Here is an 18,537-nt window from a genome sequence, read left to right on the forward strand (position 1 = left end):
AACTACTTCCACCATTCTCTAAAAAATTTGAACTAAACCCTAGTCCCCAAATCAAATCCCCTGAAAACCCCAAACTGACGGCCCTAATGTGGGCAAAAAAGCAAGATTTTCAGCACAAAGTTTGAGCGCACAGACCTGATCGTCGCCGCCGGTCGAGCTATTCATCACATGCCGCTGATCATCGCCCGCGTCGCCGTGGTCGCCCCAGTCGCCGCCGTTTTGTCAGAGGCAGAGGAGAGGGAAGCGGGAGGTGAAAAGGCAACGTGGAGCGCTCGAGGCAAGGCGAGGGGGTGCAGTAGACCGCGTCCACAAACTATTAACGACGTGGCCGCCACGTCTGCAAAACCGGTGTCTCAAACCACCCAAAACGCCATCAGGGGGTGATTTGTGTGGTATTGGACAGTCCAGGGGATTAAGAACCCGGTTTCAGAGTTGGGGGGTGATGTGCTCGAAATCTGAGAGTTCAGGGGGGTATGTGGACTTCTTTCAATCTAATTCCCATCCCCGACTCGAGAGCAGCGGCCTGGTGGCTGGCCCGCGTCGCGGAAGCCAACGCCCACCGGCCCAGCAAAACAACGTTTCTTTGAATATACATACTAGGCCTATAAAAATTTGCCCCCCCCCCCAAAAAAAATTACGGGCGCTATACGGGTCACACAGTCAGCACACCTATGGGCCTGGCCCTGACCACACCGGGCCAGAAGCCGACCATTTGCGGGACCAGAACCCTGCAGACTCCCTGGTGTCAACTATTTCATATCACACCACGAGGGGGTAGAGGCCTGAGGCACCTTCTTCACCCTCGAAATGGGACACAAAACCCCAACATTAAAGGAAACTAGAGTGCATTGTGTATAGATCTGGGGTTCCCATGCCGGAGACGAGAAAAACCAACATAAAACGGTGGAAGGAGAAGCTTTCCGCGGCTATAGGTCTTGGCTACGACTGGACCAAAACTTGTAGCTCGCGAGTTTAATGAACCCTCAATACCTCACCTTGTTAAGCTTGTAGCTTGCTTTTTAATGAACAATGATTTTAGCTCATTAACTTTAATGAGCTTAACGAACGAGCTAACGAGTTTCACGAGCAGCTCGTTAGTACAACGCAATACATTTTTTTGTCTTATATGACAACATTTTTGTAGCATCTAAGTTGATCTATTCAATCTAATTGATCCAACCTAGTTCATAGAAGATAGCAAATTAGTGCACCTTCTTATGTAGTCACCATCTTCTTCTTCGCAAAAAACACATACATTCTTATCCAGTACGCTGTAGCACATTGTAGTCTGTTAGCAAGCGCTCACGTGCTTAACAAGTTTCAAATGAACAAAGCTGAGAAGGATGTTGTGCTTGTTAAGCTTAATGAGTTTAACTAGTCAAGCCTTAAAGAGCACGAGTTTAACGAGCTGAGCAGCTCAATAATCCACCCCTACTCTCGGCTGCAACAATGGTAGAAACACAACAATTTTATTCTAAAGATATCGTGTAGATTCACGAGATCTTTAGATGGATTTAGTGCGTCGCGTGACACGTGCGGAAAGCGGCTTCTTCATCACCTTGAAGAAGGAATCCAGCTCCGTGAGGTCAACAGCGGCAATGCCAGTCGGCGGCGCCCACTCGAACTCGCAGACGAGTGCCGCCAAGAAGCACTTCATGTTCACCATCGCCATCCCCACGCCAGGGCAGAACCTATGCCCTGCGCCAAATGGCATCATCCTGATCTGCTTGGGCGCCGGCAACGGGCCAATGCCCTCCCCGTCGCCGCCGGTAAGGAACCGCTCCGGCAGGAACTCGTCGGGATCCTTCCATATCTTGCTGTCCCTGCCAATGTCCCCCGCAGAGAAATTCACGTAAAAGTCGCCGGCCGGCGGGGGCACGGCCATTCCTCCGGCCAGCACTCCGACGGCATTGGCATGGACATGGCGCGGGATGACCGGCAACGGTGGGTGCATGCGAAGGGTCTCCAGCACGACGGCATGCAGGTAAGGCATGCCTGCACCCACACGGGAAACCTCGCCGTCGTTGACCTCGCAATGTAGCTTCTCCTGCACCTCCGGCTTGTCGACAAGGTGGGCGAGGGCCCATTCGAGGCTTGCCACCACCGTCCCCGTGCCGGCGCCAAGGAACTCCGAGATCAGCCGCACCATCTCCTCGTCCCTAAGAGCGCGCCGGCCGCCGTCCTCGTTGGGGACGAGGAGATTGATGAGTGACTCGACGTACGGACGACGGCCGTTGTCGTCACGTGGTCGAGGAGACCGGACCACCCGCCTCCATGCCTCGATGGGAGGGAGGAATAGCTCCTTGAGCCGGACATCGATGGCGAAGAGCCTGCGCAGCCATCTCCACTCCACGAGCTTCTCCATCACGGAGCCCGTGGCCGTGAAGGGCTTGACCAGCCCAATGGCGAGCTGGAAGCGTTGTATGTCGTGGCGCATAGCGCGCACGTGGTCCTCGTCGACGACGTCACCGAAGCACAGGCGCGCGACGACCGAGAACACGGCGCCATAGAGGTGCTGGTGCACCTCCGTCACCTCCTCCCGGCTTCCCCGGGGGGCGGACGACAGCGCGGCGATGAGGCCCTGGACGGCCTCCCGCTGCAGCGGCGCTAGGCCGGCCAGGCGAGACGGATGGAGGGTCTCGGCGGTGAGGTTGCACCGGAGGGCGCGCCAGTGCGGTCCGTGTGCCATGGTGTTGAGGTTCTCGTTCCGCTGGCCGCGTCGCCGGGCGGCCTGGGCCACGTGCAGGCGCGCGGGCGGGCGATTCGAGAAGGCGTCTGCGTTCTCGACGAGCGCGCGGTGGGCGACAGCTGGGTCGCTGATCTTGTGCATGGCAAGTGAGGGTGGAGGAGGAGGAGCGCGGCCGCGCCGGAAGACGGCGAGGAGGCCGCACAGGAGAAACGCGAGGAGCACGAGGAGCTGATCCATTGATCTGCTGGACCTAGCTGCTGCATGCCTGTAGATGATTGTGTGTTTCCATACTTATAGGAGTGGGAGAGAGAGGCCTCGCCGCGTGATTGACTTTTGATCTTTCCCACCATGAACAATGAATCATATGCTGAGTGACTATAGGTGTGAGTGCGATATAACAGGCACGCATGGCCACTCACACCTAACGCTTGCACTCACACCGAACAGAGTATGATAAGATGCTCCTCACACCACTATTTGTTAGTGTTCTTTTTCTTACTTTTTGGAGTACTTTCACTGGATACACTAGACGATGCGCCGCACGTTGTGGCGGTATTTTATATTAAATAAAAATTGCACTGAATTAATAATCATCTACTATTTGTTTAATTATCAGTATTAAGATAATTTGTTTATCGGTATTTTATAAATAAATAGATATCTTAATCTTTAAGTTCAAAGTTGGACGAAAACAAAAGATAATACGCATGGATGAAGCTATGAGCTGCATGGATGGGTCAATTTCTTTTTGTTGATTAAAATACTCATAAAGCTCACCTGCAAAAAAAAAATACTCATAAAGCAGCAGTTACTGCATGCGTGCATCAGTTACTACATATGGTGGGTACAGCAGCTCACATTGGCCCTGTTTGAATACTTTAACTCAGCTAGACCAACTCCACCGTACGACCCCAAACAGACGTTCGGATTGACCGGATTTTTTTCCTTTGGGGTGCCGATGGATTCGCCCGTGTCCGGATTTGTCAGATGGGTCGTGCGTGCGCGCACCGCGCGGCCGCACCCCAAATTATGTCCGGGGTGGACATGAATAAAAAATACAAAAATAAATAAATAAATAAACACATTTAAAAAAACATAAAACATATATAGGGGTCGGCCACAAAACGGCCCAGTTTCCGCGGCCACTTAAAAGGCCCAGTTTCATAATTAACATATAAAACAAAATATAAAAACGCCTCCCACGCGCTCCTGCCGCGCCCGTCGGTGCCGTGGCCGTCGCCGTCTTCACTGGCCGCCGGTGTCATCGTCGTCGCTGACGAGGTCGACGTAGGCCGGCAGCGTCCAGAGGTGGGCCGGAGGTGCGTGGTGGACGGGGGTGGGCTGGACGGTCGGAGGTGCCTGCACCACCTCCTCCCGTGGCGACGCCTCCCGCTCCGGTGACCGCGGCGGAGTGGGGCACCAGTTCACGCCCACGCCGGCGGCCATCTCCGGAGCAATGCAACGCGGCCGGCGGGTCCTCCCTCCTCTCCTCCTCCACGGCCACCATCTGCAGCTCCGGGAAGGCGACGTCCCCGGCGGCAGAGAGGGCCATGGCCTCCTCCAGGCCGTCCCACTGCCGCTCGTCGTGCATGTACAAGGAGTCGTCCATGACACGCTGCAGGAGACGGGCCTCCTCCTCCGTTGTCATGCGTGTACATGGAGTCGTCCATGACACGCTGTCGAGTTTCGAGGAGGCCGCGTGGTGGCGTGGGGCAGTGTGGACGATGACCCGTCCACGCTTCCCACTTAAAGAAGGACGGCGACCGTTCGACGTGCGGATGACAGGTGGGGCCGCCCGCTCGTGCGCATTGATGTGGGCGGGTGGGAGCTAGGTGGCCGCCTGCCACACGGCCCCGACACAAAACGGACAAGATGGGTCCGGGCCGTCGCGCGCTGGGCCGCCTCCTTTGTCCATTTTACCCCAAACGGACGGGGCCGGACAGGATAGGGTCGCGCGGTGGAGTTGGCCTTAGAGGTTAGAGTTAGATTATAACCTTGAACTAACCCTAGACTAACTCTAACCAAAGAGCTGTTTGGATGGTAGGGTTAGATTGACAATAAATATTCTTTCTCAATCATTTGACTACTTTGGATCATGTTTGAATGGGAGGGATAACTTTTTTTACTATTTTTTCTAGTGGGCCTAGGAGAACTAACCCAAATAAGCTCCTCTAGTGTGGGCTAGTTTTTTGGGATGGGTTAGATCCAACTAATCCACCATGTTTGGATACTTTTGGGTTATTTGAGCCCCAACTAACTAAAATTAACTCTAACTTAGGGATCCAAACAGGGCCATTGTGTAGATTGGATGGATATTGTTGATTGATCTTGTATATCAAAAGGCTACATTCATTTGGGTGATGTGACTTAAGAAGAAGCGGCAGAATTCCTTGTAGTGAGGGCTAGCTATTTAGATATAATAAATTTCAGTTTGTTTTGAGGATGATTGTTGACACTTCAAAAATAATGCACAAGTTAGGGCATCTCCAAGGCGGACCAGTAAATCTCCCGCAATCATCCCGACCGAGCTGTCCGGACCGTAGAAGCCATCTAACGCCGATCTATATCGATCCACGGAGCGGTCCGGACGCGAGTTCTCCCGCAAACCGAAGACAAAATCGGGGGAGGTTTGCGGGAGTCCGGACCGCTCCTAAGCCCGCTTCTGACCGCCCTGGCCCACCAAAAACCCGTCAACCGCCCCTCCTGCACTTTCCTTCCGACGCACGCGCCGCTTACCACGCCGCACTCATGTCGGCCCATAGCACGCGAAGGCCGGCATTGATGCCGCAATGTGACCGAAGGGGGGGAGGGCGGCGCTACCGACGCGACTTGTCGGCATGGCCCGCCCTTCGCCTGGTCCTCGTCGCGGCTATTTAAGCCGTGCGCCGGAGTTGCACAGAGATACAACATCCCTCCCCAATCACAAATGCGTTGGATCCATTGTGTGATGCGTGCGTAGAAATCAATCTTGTACCGTAGGCAAATTTTTTGTTTTTGTGTATTCGCACACAATAGATACAGTGGATCCCACAACACACTTAACACATTCTGTCTATCTTTTAGACCCCTGCCTCTCGGCCATTGTTTGAGGAACCGCTAGATTGGGTAGGTCCGCCGTGTTGCACCGCGCCTCCCGCCGCCGTTGTGCTGCAACCGTGCCGTCGGGAGGAAGTGGAGTGGACCTCCAAGCATAGTAACAAAGTCTGGATCTAACGGCCCGAGCATAGTAACAAAGTCGAAGCCCTTTAGTATTTGCTGACTCCCTTGATTTGTGGATCGAGGCAGTCGAATCACAGATACTCCATTTGTCTCTTCAATCTTTGCAGTTCATAGTACCCGCGGTATCCTTAATTTCCCGGTTGTCGACATGCAAGAGGAGCATATAACAGATCTTGATTGGTGCCTTGGACGTTGTTGGTTATGTTGGAGAACGTAGTAATTCAAAAAAATTATTACGATCACGCAAGATCTATCTAGAAGATGCATGACAACGAGAGGGGAGAGTGTGTTCACGTACCCTCGTAGACCGAAAGCGGAAGCGTTTAGTAACGCAGTTGATGTAGTACAACATCTTCACGATCCAACCGATCCAAGTACCAAACGTACGGCACCTCCGTGTTCAGCACACGTTCAGCACGATGACATCCCTCGAGCTCTGGCTCCAGTTGAGGACGAGGGAGAGTTCCATCAGCACGATGACGTGGCGACGGTGATGATGATGTTACCGGCGCAGGGCTTCGCCTAAGCACTACGATGATATGACCGAGGTGTTGAACTCTGGAGGGGGGCACCGCACACGGCTAAGAGATTGTCTGCTGTGATATTGGGGTGCCCCCTGACCACATATATAAAGGAGGGAGGGAGAGAGGAGGCCAGCCAGGTTGAGCGCGCCAAGGGGGGATCCTACTTGGAGCGGAGAAGGAGAAGGAAGGAGGGGGCCGCGCCCCCACCCCTTGTCCAATTCAGTTTGGGTAGGGGGAGGCGCGCGCCACTTCGTGGTCTTTCTTCCCTCTCTCCACTAAAGCCCACTAAGGCTCATTAACTTCCCCGGGGGTTTCGGTAACCTCCCGGTACTCCGAAAAAATGCCCGAACCATTCCGATGTCCAAATGCAACCTTCCAACATATGAATCTTTACCTCTCAACCATTTCGAGACTCCTCGTCATGTCCGTGATCTCATCCGGGACTCCGAACAAACTTCGGTTCATCGAATTACATAACTCATAATACAAATCGTCATCGAACGTTAAGCGTGCGGACCCTACGGGTTCGATAACTATGTAGACATGACCGAGACACATCTCCGGTAAATAACCAATAGCGGAACCTGGATGCTCATATTGGCTCCTACATATTCTACGAAGATCTTTATCGATCAAACTCATGTATAGTTTTAAATAGCCGACTATAACTCCGCTGTAGCCCGCTATAGCATTTTCAGCAGGGTGCCGTTAAATGGCCGCCTTCACAAATAGCCCGCTTTAGCCCGCTATAGCTGATTTGGAGGCCTGTCGCTATTTTCCATAGCTCACTATTTAAAACATTGGTCAAACCGCATAACAACATACGTTATTTCCTTTGTCATCGGTATGTTATTTGCATGAGATTCAATCGTCGGTATCATCATACCTAGTTTAATCTCGTTACCGGCAAGTCTCTTTACTCGTTTCGTAATGCATCATCCCACAACTAACTCATTAGTCATATTGCTTGCAAGGCTTATAGTGATGTGCATTACCGAGAGGGCCCAGAGATACCTCTTCGATACACTGAATGACAAATTCTAATCTCGATCTATGTCAAGTCAACAAACACCTTTGGAGACACCTGTAGAGCATATTTATAATCACGCAGTTACATTGTAACGTTTGATAGCACACAAAGCGTTCCTCCGGTATTCGGGAGTTGCATAATCTCTTAGTCAGAGGAATATGTATAAGTCATGAAGAAAGCAATAGCAATAAAACTTAACGATCATTATGCTAAGCTAAAGTATGGGTCTTGTCCATCACATCATTCTCCTAATGATGTGATCTCATTCATCAAATGACAACACATGTCTATGATTAGGAAACCTAACCATCTTTGATTAACGAGCTAGTCAAGTAGAGGCACACTAGGGACACTTTGTTTTATCTATGTATTCACACATGTATCATGTTTCATGTTAATACAATTCTAGCATGAATAATAAACATTTATCATGATATAAGGAAATATAAAATAACAACTTTATTATTGCCTCTAGGGCATATTTCCTTCAGTCTCCCACTTGCACCAGAGTCAATAATCTAGTTCACATCGCCATGTGATTTAACACCAATAGTTCACATCATCATGTGATTAACACCCTATAGTTTACATCGCCATGTGACTAATACCCAAAGGGTTTACTAGAGTCAATAATCTAGTTCACATCGCAATGTGATTAACACCCAAAGAGTACTAAGGTGTGATCATTTTTTGCTTGTGAGAGAAGTTGAGTCAATGGCCCTGCCACATTCAGATCCGTATGTATTTTGCAAATTTCTATGTCTACAATGCTTTGCATTGAGCTACTCTAGCTAATTGCTCCCACTTTCAATATATATCTAGGTTGAGACTCAAAGTCATCCAGATCGGTGTTATAGCTTGCATCGACGTAAATCTTTATGATGAACTCTTTATCACCTCCATAACCGAGAAATATTTCCTTATTCTACTAAGAATAATTTTGACCACTATCCAGTGATCCACTCCTGGATCACTATTGTACCCTCTTGCCAAACTTATGGTGAGGTACACAATAGGTCTGATACACAGCATAACATACTTTATAGAACCTATGACTAAGGCATAGGAAATGACTTTCATTCTTTTTCTATTTTTTGTCATGGTCGGGTTTTGAGTCTTACTCAACTTCACACCTTGCAACACAGGCAAGAAATCCTTCTTTGACTGTTCCATTTTGAACTACTTCAAAATCTTGTCAAGGTATGTACTCATTGAAAAAACGTATCAAGCGTCTTGATCTATCTTTATAGATCTTGATGCTCGATGTGTAAGCAGCTTCACCGAGGTCTTTCTTTGAAAAACTCCTTTCAAACACTCTTTTATGCTTTCCAGAAAATTCTACATTATTTCCGATCAATAATATGTCACTCACATATACATATCAGAAAGGTTGTAGTGCTCCCACCCACTTTCTTGAAAATACAGACTTCTCGGAAAGTTTGTATAAAACTATATGTTTTGATCAACTCATCAAAGCGTGTATTCCAACTCCAAGATGCTTGCGCCAGTCCATAGATGGATCGCTGGAGCTTGCACATTTTATTAGCACCTTTAGGATTGACAAAACCTCTTGGTTGCATCATATATAACTCTTCTTTAAGAAATCCATTAAGGAATGCAGTTTTTGACTTCCATTTGCCAGATTTCATAAAACATGGCAATTGCTAACATGATTCGGACAAACTTAAGCATCGATACGAGTGAGAAAATCCCATCGTAGTCAACACCTTGAACTTTGTCGAAAACCTTTTGCGACAATTCGAGCTTTATAGATAGTAACACTACTATCAGCGTCCGTCTACCTCTTGAAGATCCATTTATTCTCAATGGTTTGCTGATCATCGAGCAAGTCAACCAAAGTCCATACTTTGTTCTCATACATAGATCATATCTCAGATTTCATGGCCTCAAGCCATTTTGCGGAATCTGGGCTCATCATCGCTTCCTTATAGTTCGTAGGTTCGTCATGGTCTAGTAACATGACTTCCAGAACAGGATTACCGTACCACTTTGATGCGGACTGTACTCTGGTTGACCTACGAAGTTCAGTAGAAACTTGATCTGAAGTTTCATGATCATCATCATTAACTTCCTCACTAATTGGTGTAGGAATTCCTGGAACTGATTTCTGTGATGAACTACTTTTCAATTCGGGAGAAGGTACAATTACCTCATCAAGTTCTACTTTCCTCCCACTCACTTCTTTCGAGAGAAATTCTTTCTCTAGAAAGGATCCGTTTTTAGCAACAAATATCTTGTCTTTGGATTTATGATAGAAGGTGTACCCAACAATTTCCTTTTGGGTATCCTATGAAGACGCATTTCTCCGATTTGGGTTCGAGCTAATCAGGCTGAAGCTTTTTCACATAAGCATCGCAACCTCAAACTTTAAGAAACGGCAGCTTAGGTTTCTTGCTAAACTACAGTTCATACAGTGTCGTCTCAACGGATTTAGATGGTGCCCTATTTAACATGATTGCAGTTGTCTCTAATGCATAACCCCAAAATGATAGTGGTAAATTGGTAAGAGATATCATAGATCACACCATATCCAATAAAGTACGGACACACCATTACGTTGTGGTGTTCCAGGTGGCGTGAGTTGTGAAACTATTCCACATTGTTTTAAATGAAGGCCAAACTCGTAATTCAAATATTCGCCTCCGCGATCAGATCGTAGAAACTTTATTTTCTTGTTACTATGATTCTTCACTTCACTCTAAATTTTTTTAAACTTTTTCAAGTGTTCCAGACTTGTGTTTCATTAAGTAGATATACCCATATCTACTCAAATCATCTATGAAGGTTTGAAAATAACGATACCTTCCGCGAGCCTCAACACTCATCGGACTGCGTACATCGGTATGTATTATTTCAATAAGTCAGTGGCTCACTCCATTGTTCGAGAGAACGGAGTCTTGGTCATCTTGCTAATGAGGCATGGTTTGCAAGCATCAAATAATTCATAATCAGGTGATTCCAAAAGTCCATCTGCATGGAGTTTCTTCACGCTTTACACCAATATGACCTAAACGGCAACGCCACAAGTATGTTGCAGTATCATTATCAGCTTTGCATCTTTTGGTATCAATATTATTAATATGTGTATCACTATGATCGAGATTCAATAAACCATTTATATTAAGTGTATGACCATAGAAGGTTTTATTCATGTAAACAGAACAACAATTATTCTTTGACTTAAATGAATAACCGTACCGCAATAAACATGATCCAATCATATTCATGCTCAACGCAAACACCAAATAACATTTATTTTAGGTTCAACACTAATCCCGAAGATAAGAGGAGTGTGCGATGGTGATCTTATCAACCTTGGAATCATTTCCAATACACATCATCACCTCGTCCTTAACTAGTCTCTGTTTATCTTGTAACTCCTATTTTTGTGTTACTACTCTTAGCAACTGAACCAGTATCAAATACCGAGGGGTTGCTATAAACACTAGTAAAGTACACATCAATAACATGTATATCAAATATACCTTTGTTCACTTTGCCATCCTTCTTATCCGCCAAGTATCTAGGGCAGTTCCACTTCAAGTGACGATTTTCTTTGCACTAGAAGCATTCAGTTTCAGGCTTGGGTCTAGCTTTGGGCTTCTTCATGGGAGTGGAAACTTGCTTGCCTTTTTTCTTGAAGTTCTCTTTCTTTTCCTTTGCCCCTTTACTTAAAACTAGTGGTCTTGTCAACCATCAACACTTGATACTTTTTTTTTGATTTCTACCTTTGCCGATTTCAGCATCACGAAGAGCTCGGAAATCGTTTTCGTCATCCCTTGCATATTATAGTTCATCACGAAGTTCTAGTAGCTTGATGATAGTGACTAGAGAATACTATCAATCACTATATTATCTGGAAGATTAACTCCACTTGATTCAAGTGATTGTAGTTCCCAGATATTCTGAGCACATACTCACTAGCTTAGCTATTCTCCTCCATCTTGTAGGTAAAGTACTGTCAGAGGTCTCATACCTCTCGACAGGGGCATGAGTCTGAAATACTAATTTCAACTCTTGGAACATCTCATATGCTCCATTGCGTTCAAAACATTTTTGAAGTCCTGGTTCTAAGCCGTAAAGCATGGTGCAGTAAACTATCAAGTATTCATCATATCAAGCTTGCAAAATGTTCATAACGTCCGCATCTGCTCAACAGGTTCATCACCTAGTGGTGCATCAAGGACATAATTCTTCTGTGCAGCAATGATGAGGATAATCCTCAGATCACGGACCTAGTCCGCATTATTGCTACTAACACCTTTCAACTTAGTTTTTCTCTAGGAACATATCAAAAATAAAATAGAGGAGCTATACCCGAACTATTGATCTACAACATAGATTGCAAATACTATCAGGACTAAGTTCATGATAAATTAAAGTTCAATTAATCAAATTAATTAAGAAATCCCACTTAGATAGACATCCCTCTAGTCATCTAAATGATCACGTGATCCATAGCAACTAAACCATGTCCGACAATCACGTGAGATGGAGTAGTTTTCAATGATGAACATCTCTATGTGGATAAGCTGGACGTCGCTGCCAATTTGACCGCTCTATTAGATGAGATTGGGCCCAACAAGGGGATGGTGATGCAGGCATAATTCAAGCTCAGCATAAACGCGTATTTGCCAGACTTGGTCCACTCCCCGGTCCATTCGCTTGCAGACATCATAGCTTTCAACAAGGCACATACTATAGAGGCAAGTGTACAAAAAAGCAACTCAATCCACATTTCATCTCTTCGCTTCTTGTTATTTGTTCAAAGTTCAAACAATATATATCCAGGTCTTAAAATAATTTTATCAAAGTTTTTATAGATCAGTGATCACTCTTAAAAATGGTAGAATCAACACGGCAGTGAATGGAACTTGCTCTTTATGCACACTCTTAAAAAATTTCTTTACCCTTAACTTTAATGCAAAGGCAGAGCTCCTGCCAATTTGGCTCAAAAAAAAAATTATTTACATGTTGGTGCAGGAGAGGCTAAAAGATTTCGGACAACCCGACCTTATCGCGGCCCAAAACACAAACGGCATTGGCATGGTGGAGAGAGTCGCGATCTGGTGGCTGAATGAACTAAACGTAGAAGGGATGGACATGCTGATGAAGGAGCACCAGCTGGACGCAATTGTGGCGCCTAACAGCGATATATCTAGCATTCTCGCCATTGGTGGCCACTCTGGCATCGTTGTGCCGGAAGGTTACTATGAGAAGGAGGTCCCCTTCGGGATATGTTTTGGTGGGCTGCAGGGGTACGAGCCAAGGCTGATCGAGATGCCTATGCTTTTGAGCAGGCTACCAAAGTTAGGAGGCCACCCATGTTCAAGCCCTAGCTAAATATAACTTTTTGAGTAGCGACAGTGTAACAAACTCTATGGCCCAAAAATAGGCTCTAGTTACATTTTTCTCTTTACATGTCACAGAACAAAAACCTGGAAGTATTACTTATTGGGTCAGCAAGTAACTCTGAATAAACTAGCAATGTGGCAGTAAAGGTGAAGCAACAGGCACCATCTACAGGTAACCAACGGAGTACTCCAGCCAATGTTACAGCAAAAGAAAACACACCCATCTCCTCCTTACGCTTAATTTAATTAATGTATGAAAATACCATATGACAATGTTCTACGGTTTCGGGCTTAAAAAAAGCAGGGTCGGTGGTGAACAAGCAAACTATACATAACCGTCGGCCCCAACAGGCGCTTGCAGATTACCAGAAGCAGGGCGTTACCTATGCATGGTAACAAGATGCTCAGCGGGTGAGTGAAGCGATTGACGGCCACTTTCGCTCGTTGTGAACCCTGTCATGGTATAATGCACCTTGGACGATTGGTGTCAACGCCCATCCTCCAACATCTCAGGTTCCTAATTACGGAAGAGACCACAAAAGGAGCAGTGAGCACCCTTCATCAGTGCACGGACATGATTGAATTAGATTAATCTGAACAAAGTTCAATTAGTTTGTAGTGTACCAGATCGGAATAGTAGCATGCTGATGGCACGTTCCTCGCATGTGGAGAGTCTGGTGAGTCGTCGACTTTTTCAAGGAAGGGCTACAAACCAGACTTGTCAACTGAATCTGGCTCATCGCTGCAGATCAACTCACACGCTATCTCGAGGTTGGCAACAATGCCTGATATGGCGGGCCGGTCGTTCCCGGCAAACTTCACGTAGCATCTTGCAATCTACGCCACATGTTTCGATGTGTGCAGCTGCGATGGCGTTGGCTCCGGTACAGGTCATCTATCCAGCATCTCCTCAGTAGTACCGGCCTCAACGATGGGGAGTGCAAAGGATGCCAGATCTATATTTATCTCCTCCTCTGCTTGGTAAAACGCCGTTTTCCCTGTCAGAACCCCAAGCATAACCACGCCGAGGCTATACACGTCGCTCGCCAGAGTTAGATGACCTGTATGGAGGTACTCAAGATCGATGTATCCAAGTGTGCCTCTAACGGTGATATCCAACCACGGCACCTCACTCGCCCTGTCCCAGGCGAGCGACAAGCCAAAGTCTGACACACGTGGTACCCAGTTGCCGTCGAAAAGGATGTTACTCGGCTTGATGTCCCGATGGATGATCGGCGGGTTGGCATGACAGTGCAGGTGCTCGATGGCGCGTGACACGCTGAGGAGCACATCAATGCGCATCTTCCAGGACACCGTCACCGGCGACAACGTGGAGCAGCCCTGATCAGCGTGCAGGTGGTCGAAGAGTGTGCCATTCTCCATGTACTCGTAGACGACCGACCTCTGTGGCTCTTCCGGCTCCTTTGTCCGTCTTGTTAGCAGGCCCTTTTTTTCTCTTTTGCCGGGTTGTTGCTAGGCGCTTTTCCTTGCTCACGGTCACGCACGATCCAAGCAGGTGGACGATGTGTTTGTGTTGGAGCCGTGGTAGGGTGTGGAGCTCCATGCTGAATACCTTTATGCAGTACTCGTCATTATTGATCCGCTTGATGGCCACCCCTCGCCCATCGTGAAGCCTGCCTTTGTACACCTTACCAGAAGAACCTTAACCAATCACGGTGTCAAGGGCGAAGTTATTGGTGGCAGCCACAATCTCCACGAACGTAAACTCTTTGGTTCTGAATAAGGCTATTCCTAACTGATTGCGCACGCAGCACGTATCAGTGTCGTCGCTCCTCATGTGGATCAGCATGAGCGTGCCCCACATGGCCCCACCCGAATATAGCGTGCAGTTTTCCCAGCCGCATATGGAATGAATACAGTCCCATCGTATCTGCCGACCTACTACTACCTACGCACGCACTGTACTCGCCTATGGGGCGATGTGCTCATCCCCCGTGACCCAGCTGCCCCATCCGCCCGAACGGGACACCATTCGAAATGTGAATCCCCTTCGGCAGACGCAGCCTCGTCGCCGGGAACCAGATCGACCTTCCATCCATATCGACGCCTCGGTCTACAGATTTCTTCTCGATTTGCCCAATGGATCTTGGTGCGGAGTCATTCACGGATCTCCGGTTCAGGTTTCTCCTCTCATAAGCTTCTCTGTTTCTTGCATCGTCTTCTTCCGTCAAATCCTTCAATCTCCATCTTGTCGTGTCCATGTGCAGCTTCTGTTCCCAGCCGAGGGCATCCCAGATCTAGGATTGCTAGAGAAGGAGTACGGCGTGCTAGAGGAGGAGGAGGGCGACAATTGCGTTCCTCTGAATTTACAGAAGGATTCGCCTTCCTCAAGCCAAGATGGAGAGAAAGATGGTGTTACGGATTCTGGATCTCAAGTTCCTGAGGCCACGCAAGATTTTTCTGGCGTCCCGGATATTGACAACATCGATAGCCACTGAGAGAGCGCTCATCTGAATCGCAACACACTCCAGATCTGTGGCCTAAAAGGTACTATATCCGTCACACTCCTGGTTGTCCTCGTCGATGCATTCCATTCTCACACGAAGGACTTTACTGAAGTTTTGGATTTTGCATGAATTAACCTTGTTTAAGTTTGATCAAGCCTATTAAAATATTATTAACATCTGAAACACCAAATTAGCATCATGGAATTCTTTTGTTATTTCTTCTCAGCTAAAAAAAGACAACCGGTGACAACGGCGTTTGATGTCGGCGGTGGCCTGGGGTGACGTGCAACGGCTGTCTGGGAGACAGTCGGAGCTGCACTGGTAGAAGAACTTATGAGTGCGGAATATCATTTAGCCAGACGGATTTATTGAACCTTTTTTTTGCGAGGGGATTTACTGAACCTTGTGGATAGAAAAATATTTCCCAACACTGTCAGACGGAATCAAAATATATTTCTGAATAAAATATACGAGTGTCACCGGATAAAATATTCCTACGTGCTCCATTTCACCGGATAAAATATAAGAACAATACTTTGTTTTTTGAGGAAACAATACTTTGTTTTATTCTACCGACGAAGAACATTTTCCATCTCTTGCAAAAGAAAAAAGAAGAACGTTTTCCATCGAGGTGTCGGACTTTGCTTTGCCACCTATGAAGAACTTGTTGATGGCCGTTGTTTTTTGTTTGGCGTTATATTGTCACATGTCTCACCATTCGTAAGAGAGAAGGTTCAAATTTTGAATCTCATTGGTAGAAAAATCTTGCTCTCTCTCCACTTCTATGACCCTGAGGACCTGACCCATAGCGGCGCCTCACCTCTGACACAACTATCGTGTAGCTTTGTGGGACTATGGACCCACCTGCCGTCCAATCTCGAGAGGAATACGGCTTGATATACCAGCTGTTAAAATAGGAAGATGCCTCCTATACAGATGGAAAAGGACTGGGACCTGACCAACCTGTCAGCCTGTTGATTTGACATGAAGCTGGATGTGCGGACGAGATATGCGTTGTGCCCGCAATGGGTTAGGAAAAATCCACGTCCCCTTGGTTCCATGCAGTAGTACCTCTTGGGAAGCGGATTTTTCCTAACTATTTGCGCCCTCAACGTATATCTAGTCCACCCATCGATAATATTTCTAACAAAGTGTCATAAAGTTTTCATCAAAGTCCAGACAAGCTGTTTATAAAGTTCTTCGGTTTCAAATACATTTTATAGCAAAGTTCTTTAATATTTCTAACAAAGTGCAGAAACACTATTTATAAAGTTCTTCACTCCTGATCTTGTTTATTTATCACTTTGAAAATGAAAAGTTCTTCACTATGCCCAGCAAAGTTCCTCACTGAAAACACTTATAATCTTCAAAAAGACCATATTTCAAAAACAACTTTTTGATTAAATTGTTAAAAGACAACTAAAAGTAATAAAGTTTTTGAAGAGAGGAAAGACAACCTAGACATGCATGTGCACTGTAGCCATGCATGTGTCTGTCCATGGGAAAGAAAAGAGAGGGAGAGGGGCATGCACATGCAAAGGGCCCGGATCCATATGTTGGAGCAGTGGCTGTGATTAGCGTTGCGCGTGCAACCACTTAGAGGGTGTTTGTTTCCAGGGACTTATTGGTTTAGGGACTTAAAAAAGTCCCTATAAGTCCCATCTAAACCAAACAGGAGGGACTGATAGGGACTTAAAGTGGGCAGTTGGGACTTATGAAATAAGACTCTTAAGAAGGGACTTATAGGGACTTATAGTTGTAATATGGTCTTTTAGTCCATGTTAAGTCCCAGAAATCAAATAGGTAGTGACTTTTTAGGGACTTGGGACTTATAAGTTGGGACTAAAAAAGTCCTAGGACTTATGAACCAAACACGGCCTTAGGAAAGGCCTTATTCGAAGTCAATGTGCTCAGCTCAGCTGAAGCTAGCTGCTCACTCAACTAATTTTCTGTACGTCCTTCGATTTCTCCTTTCCCTTTGAGCTCTCACTTTGTATCGTGCGATGGACTCCAATTGGCAAATCATACAAGCAAGCAAGCAAGCACATAGGATGTTGGTGTAAAATACAAAGGCAGCTGGTTAATACAAGTTTCCTTCGAAGAACGTCACGAGCGATGTACAACCGGCTATTTTATCTTGTCTTTGTTTGCCTATTGTATGTCCTATTTTTGCCCGTTGTGGTCCAATAAAAATAGGTGTTTAGACATTATATGTCCTATTTTTGCCTGTTGTGGCTATTTGTTTTTTTATCTTGTCTTTGTTTGTCTATTTGAGTTGTGTTTAGCACTTTGATACTTTATCTGTCTTAATTAATAAATGGCTATGTGCACCGCTTGATGTCGGAGAGGCCGGGGATAATCCTCCTTTTCAAAAAAAATCGTCTATGGTTCATTCAAATGGTCAAAGAAATTATGGGATGATCTACGTCGATCTAATGGTCTTGCTTCGCTTTCGTGGATGTGATTAGAACTGTCATACAAAATTCATATCAGAAGTGCCGTATGTGTATCATGGTTCAACAATGATTACAAAACTACTCCGCATACGCTTTATGTATGATTCATGTATGCTAGTTAATCAATGGTCCTGCTGCGCTTTCATTTATTCATGGATGATCTGATTAGAACTGTTGTATAAAAATCATACCAGAAGTGTCGTATATGTAGCATGGTTCATACTCATCAACTTGAAAAAGCTGACCACACCTACCGTGTGGTCTGAGAAAGTCATAACATGGTATGACAGTGGATTATGATACCATATGTTTCTTTCTAATCTGTGATTGGCTATTTTGCCATGTGGCTGGGAAACATTTCTTTTGGTTGTTGTTTTTTCCTTTGTCGCTATTTCCGACGACTATAAAATAAGTATAATGCAATCTCACAGATTCCCTTTTCAGTGATTAACTAGATGACTGTATATGTATTCAATGGGGATGTACATATTTTATTGGTTTCACAAACTGTGACTAATGTATGATTCTACCTTTATAATTCACTCTTCTTCTTTCTCCACCCACTATCTCTGCCTCTCCACCATAGAAATCCAAGCCCGCCATCCTCTCCCACTGGCACAGCTAGCTCACAAGCCTTCCACCCTGTCTTGGTATACCCACACTTTGAATTCCTAACATGTAATCATGCAACTATGTTATATTTCAACATCGTGCATTTGTCTTGGCTTGCCATGTCTGCAATTTTTTATTGCACGTAGCTCTCTCTCTCTCTCTCT

At 46.2% G+C, this 18,537-nt stretch overlaps 1 protein-coding gene and 1 pseudogene across 1 annotated transcript; both read right to left on the reverse strand.

Moving 5' to 3' along the window:
* Positions 1–1,232: 1,232 nt before the first annotated feature.
* On the reverse strand, positions 1,233–2,926 carry LOC119358643 (cytochrome P450 89A2-like). Its single transcript, XM_037625102.1, has one exon. It carries the CDS (start codon positions 2,924–2,926, stop codon positions 1,505–1,507), a length of 1,422 nt encoding a protein of 473 aa, XP_037480999.1. The 3' UTR covers positions 1,233–1,504.
* Positions 2,927–13,176: 10,250 nt separating this feature from the next.
* LOC119357411 lies at positions 13,177–14,662 on the reverse strand (annotated as a pseudogene).
* Positions 14,663–18,537: the final 3,875 nt, after the last annotated feature.

Source organism: Triticum dicoccoides, chromosome 2A (genome assembly GCF_002162155.2).
Source record: "Triticum dicoccoides isolate Atlit2015 ecotype Zavitan chromosome 2A, WEW_v2.0, whole genome shotgun sequence".
NCBI lineage: Eukaryota > Viridiplantae > Streptophyta > Magnoliopsida > Poales > Poaceae > Triticum > Triticum dicoccoides.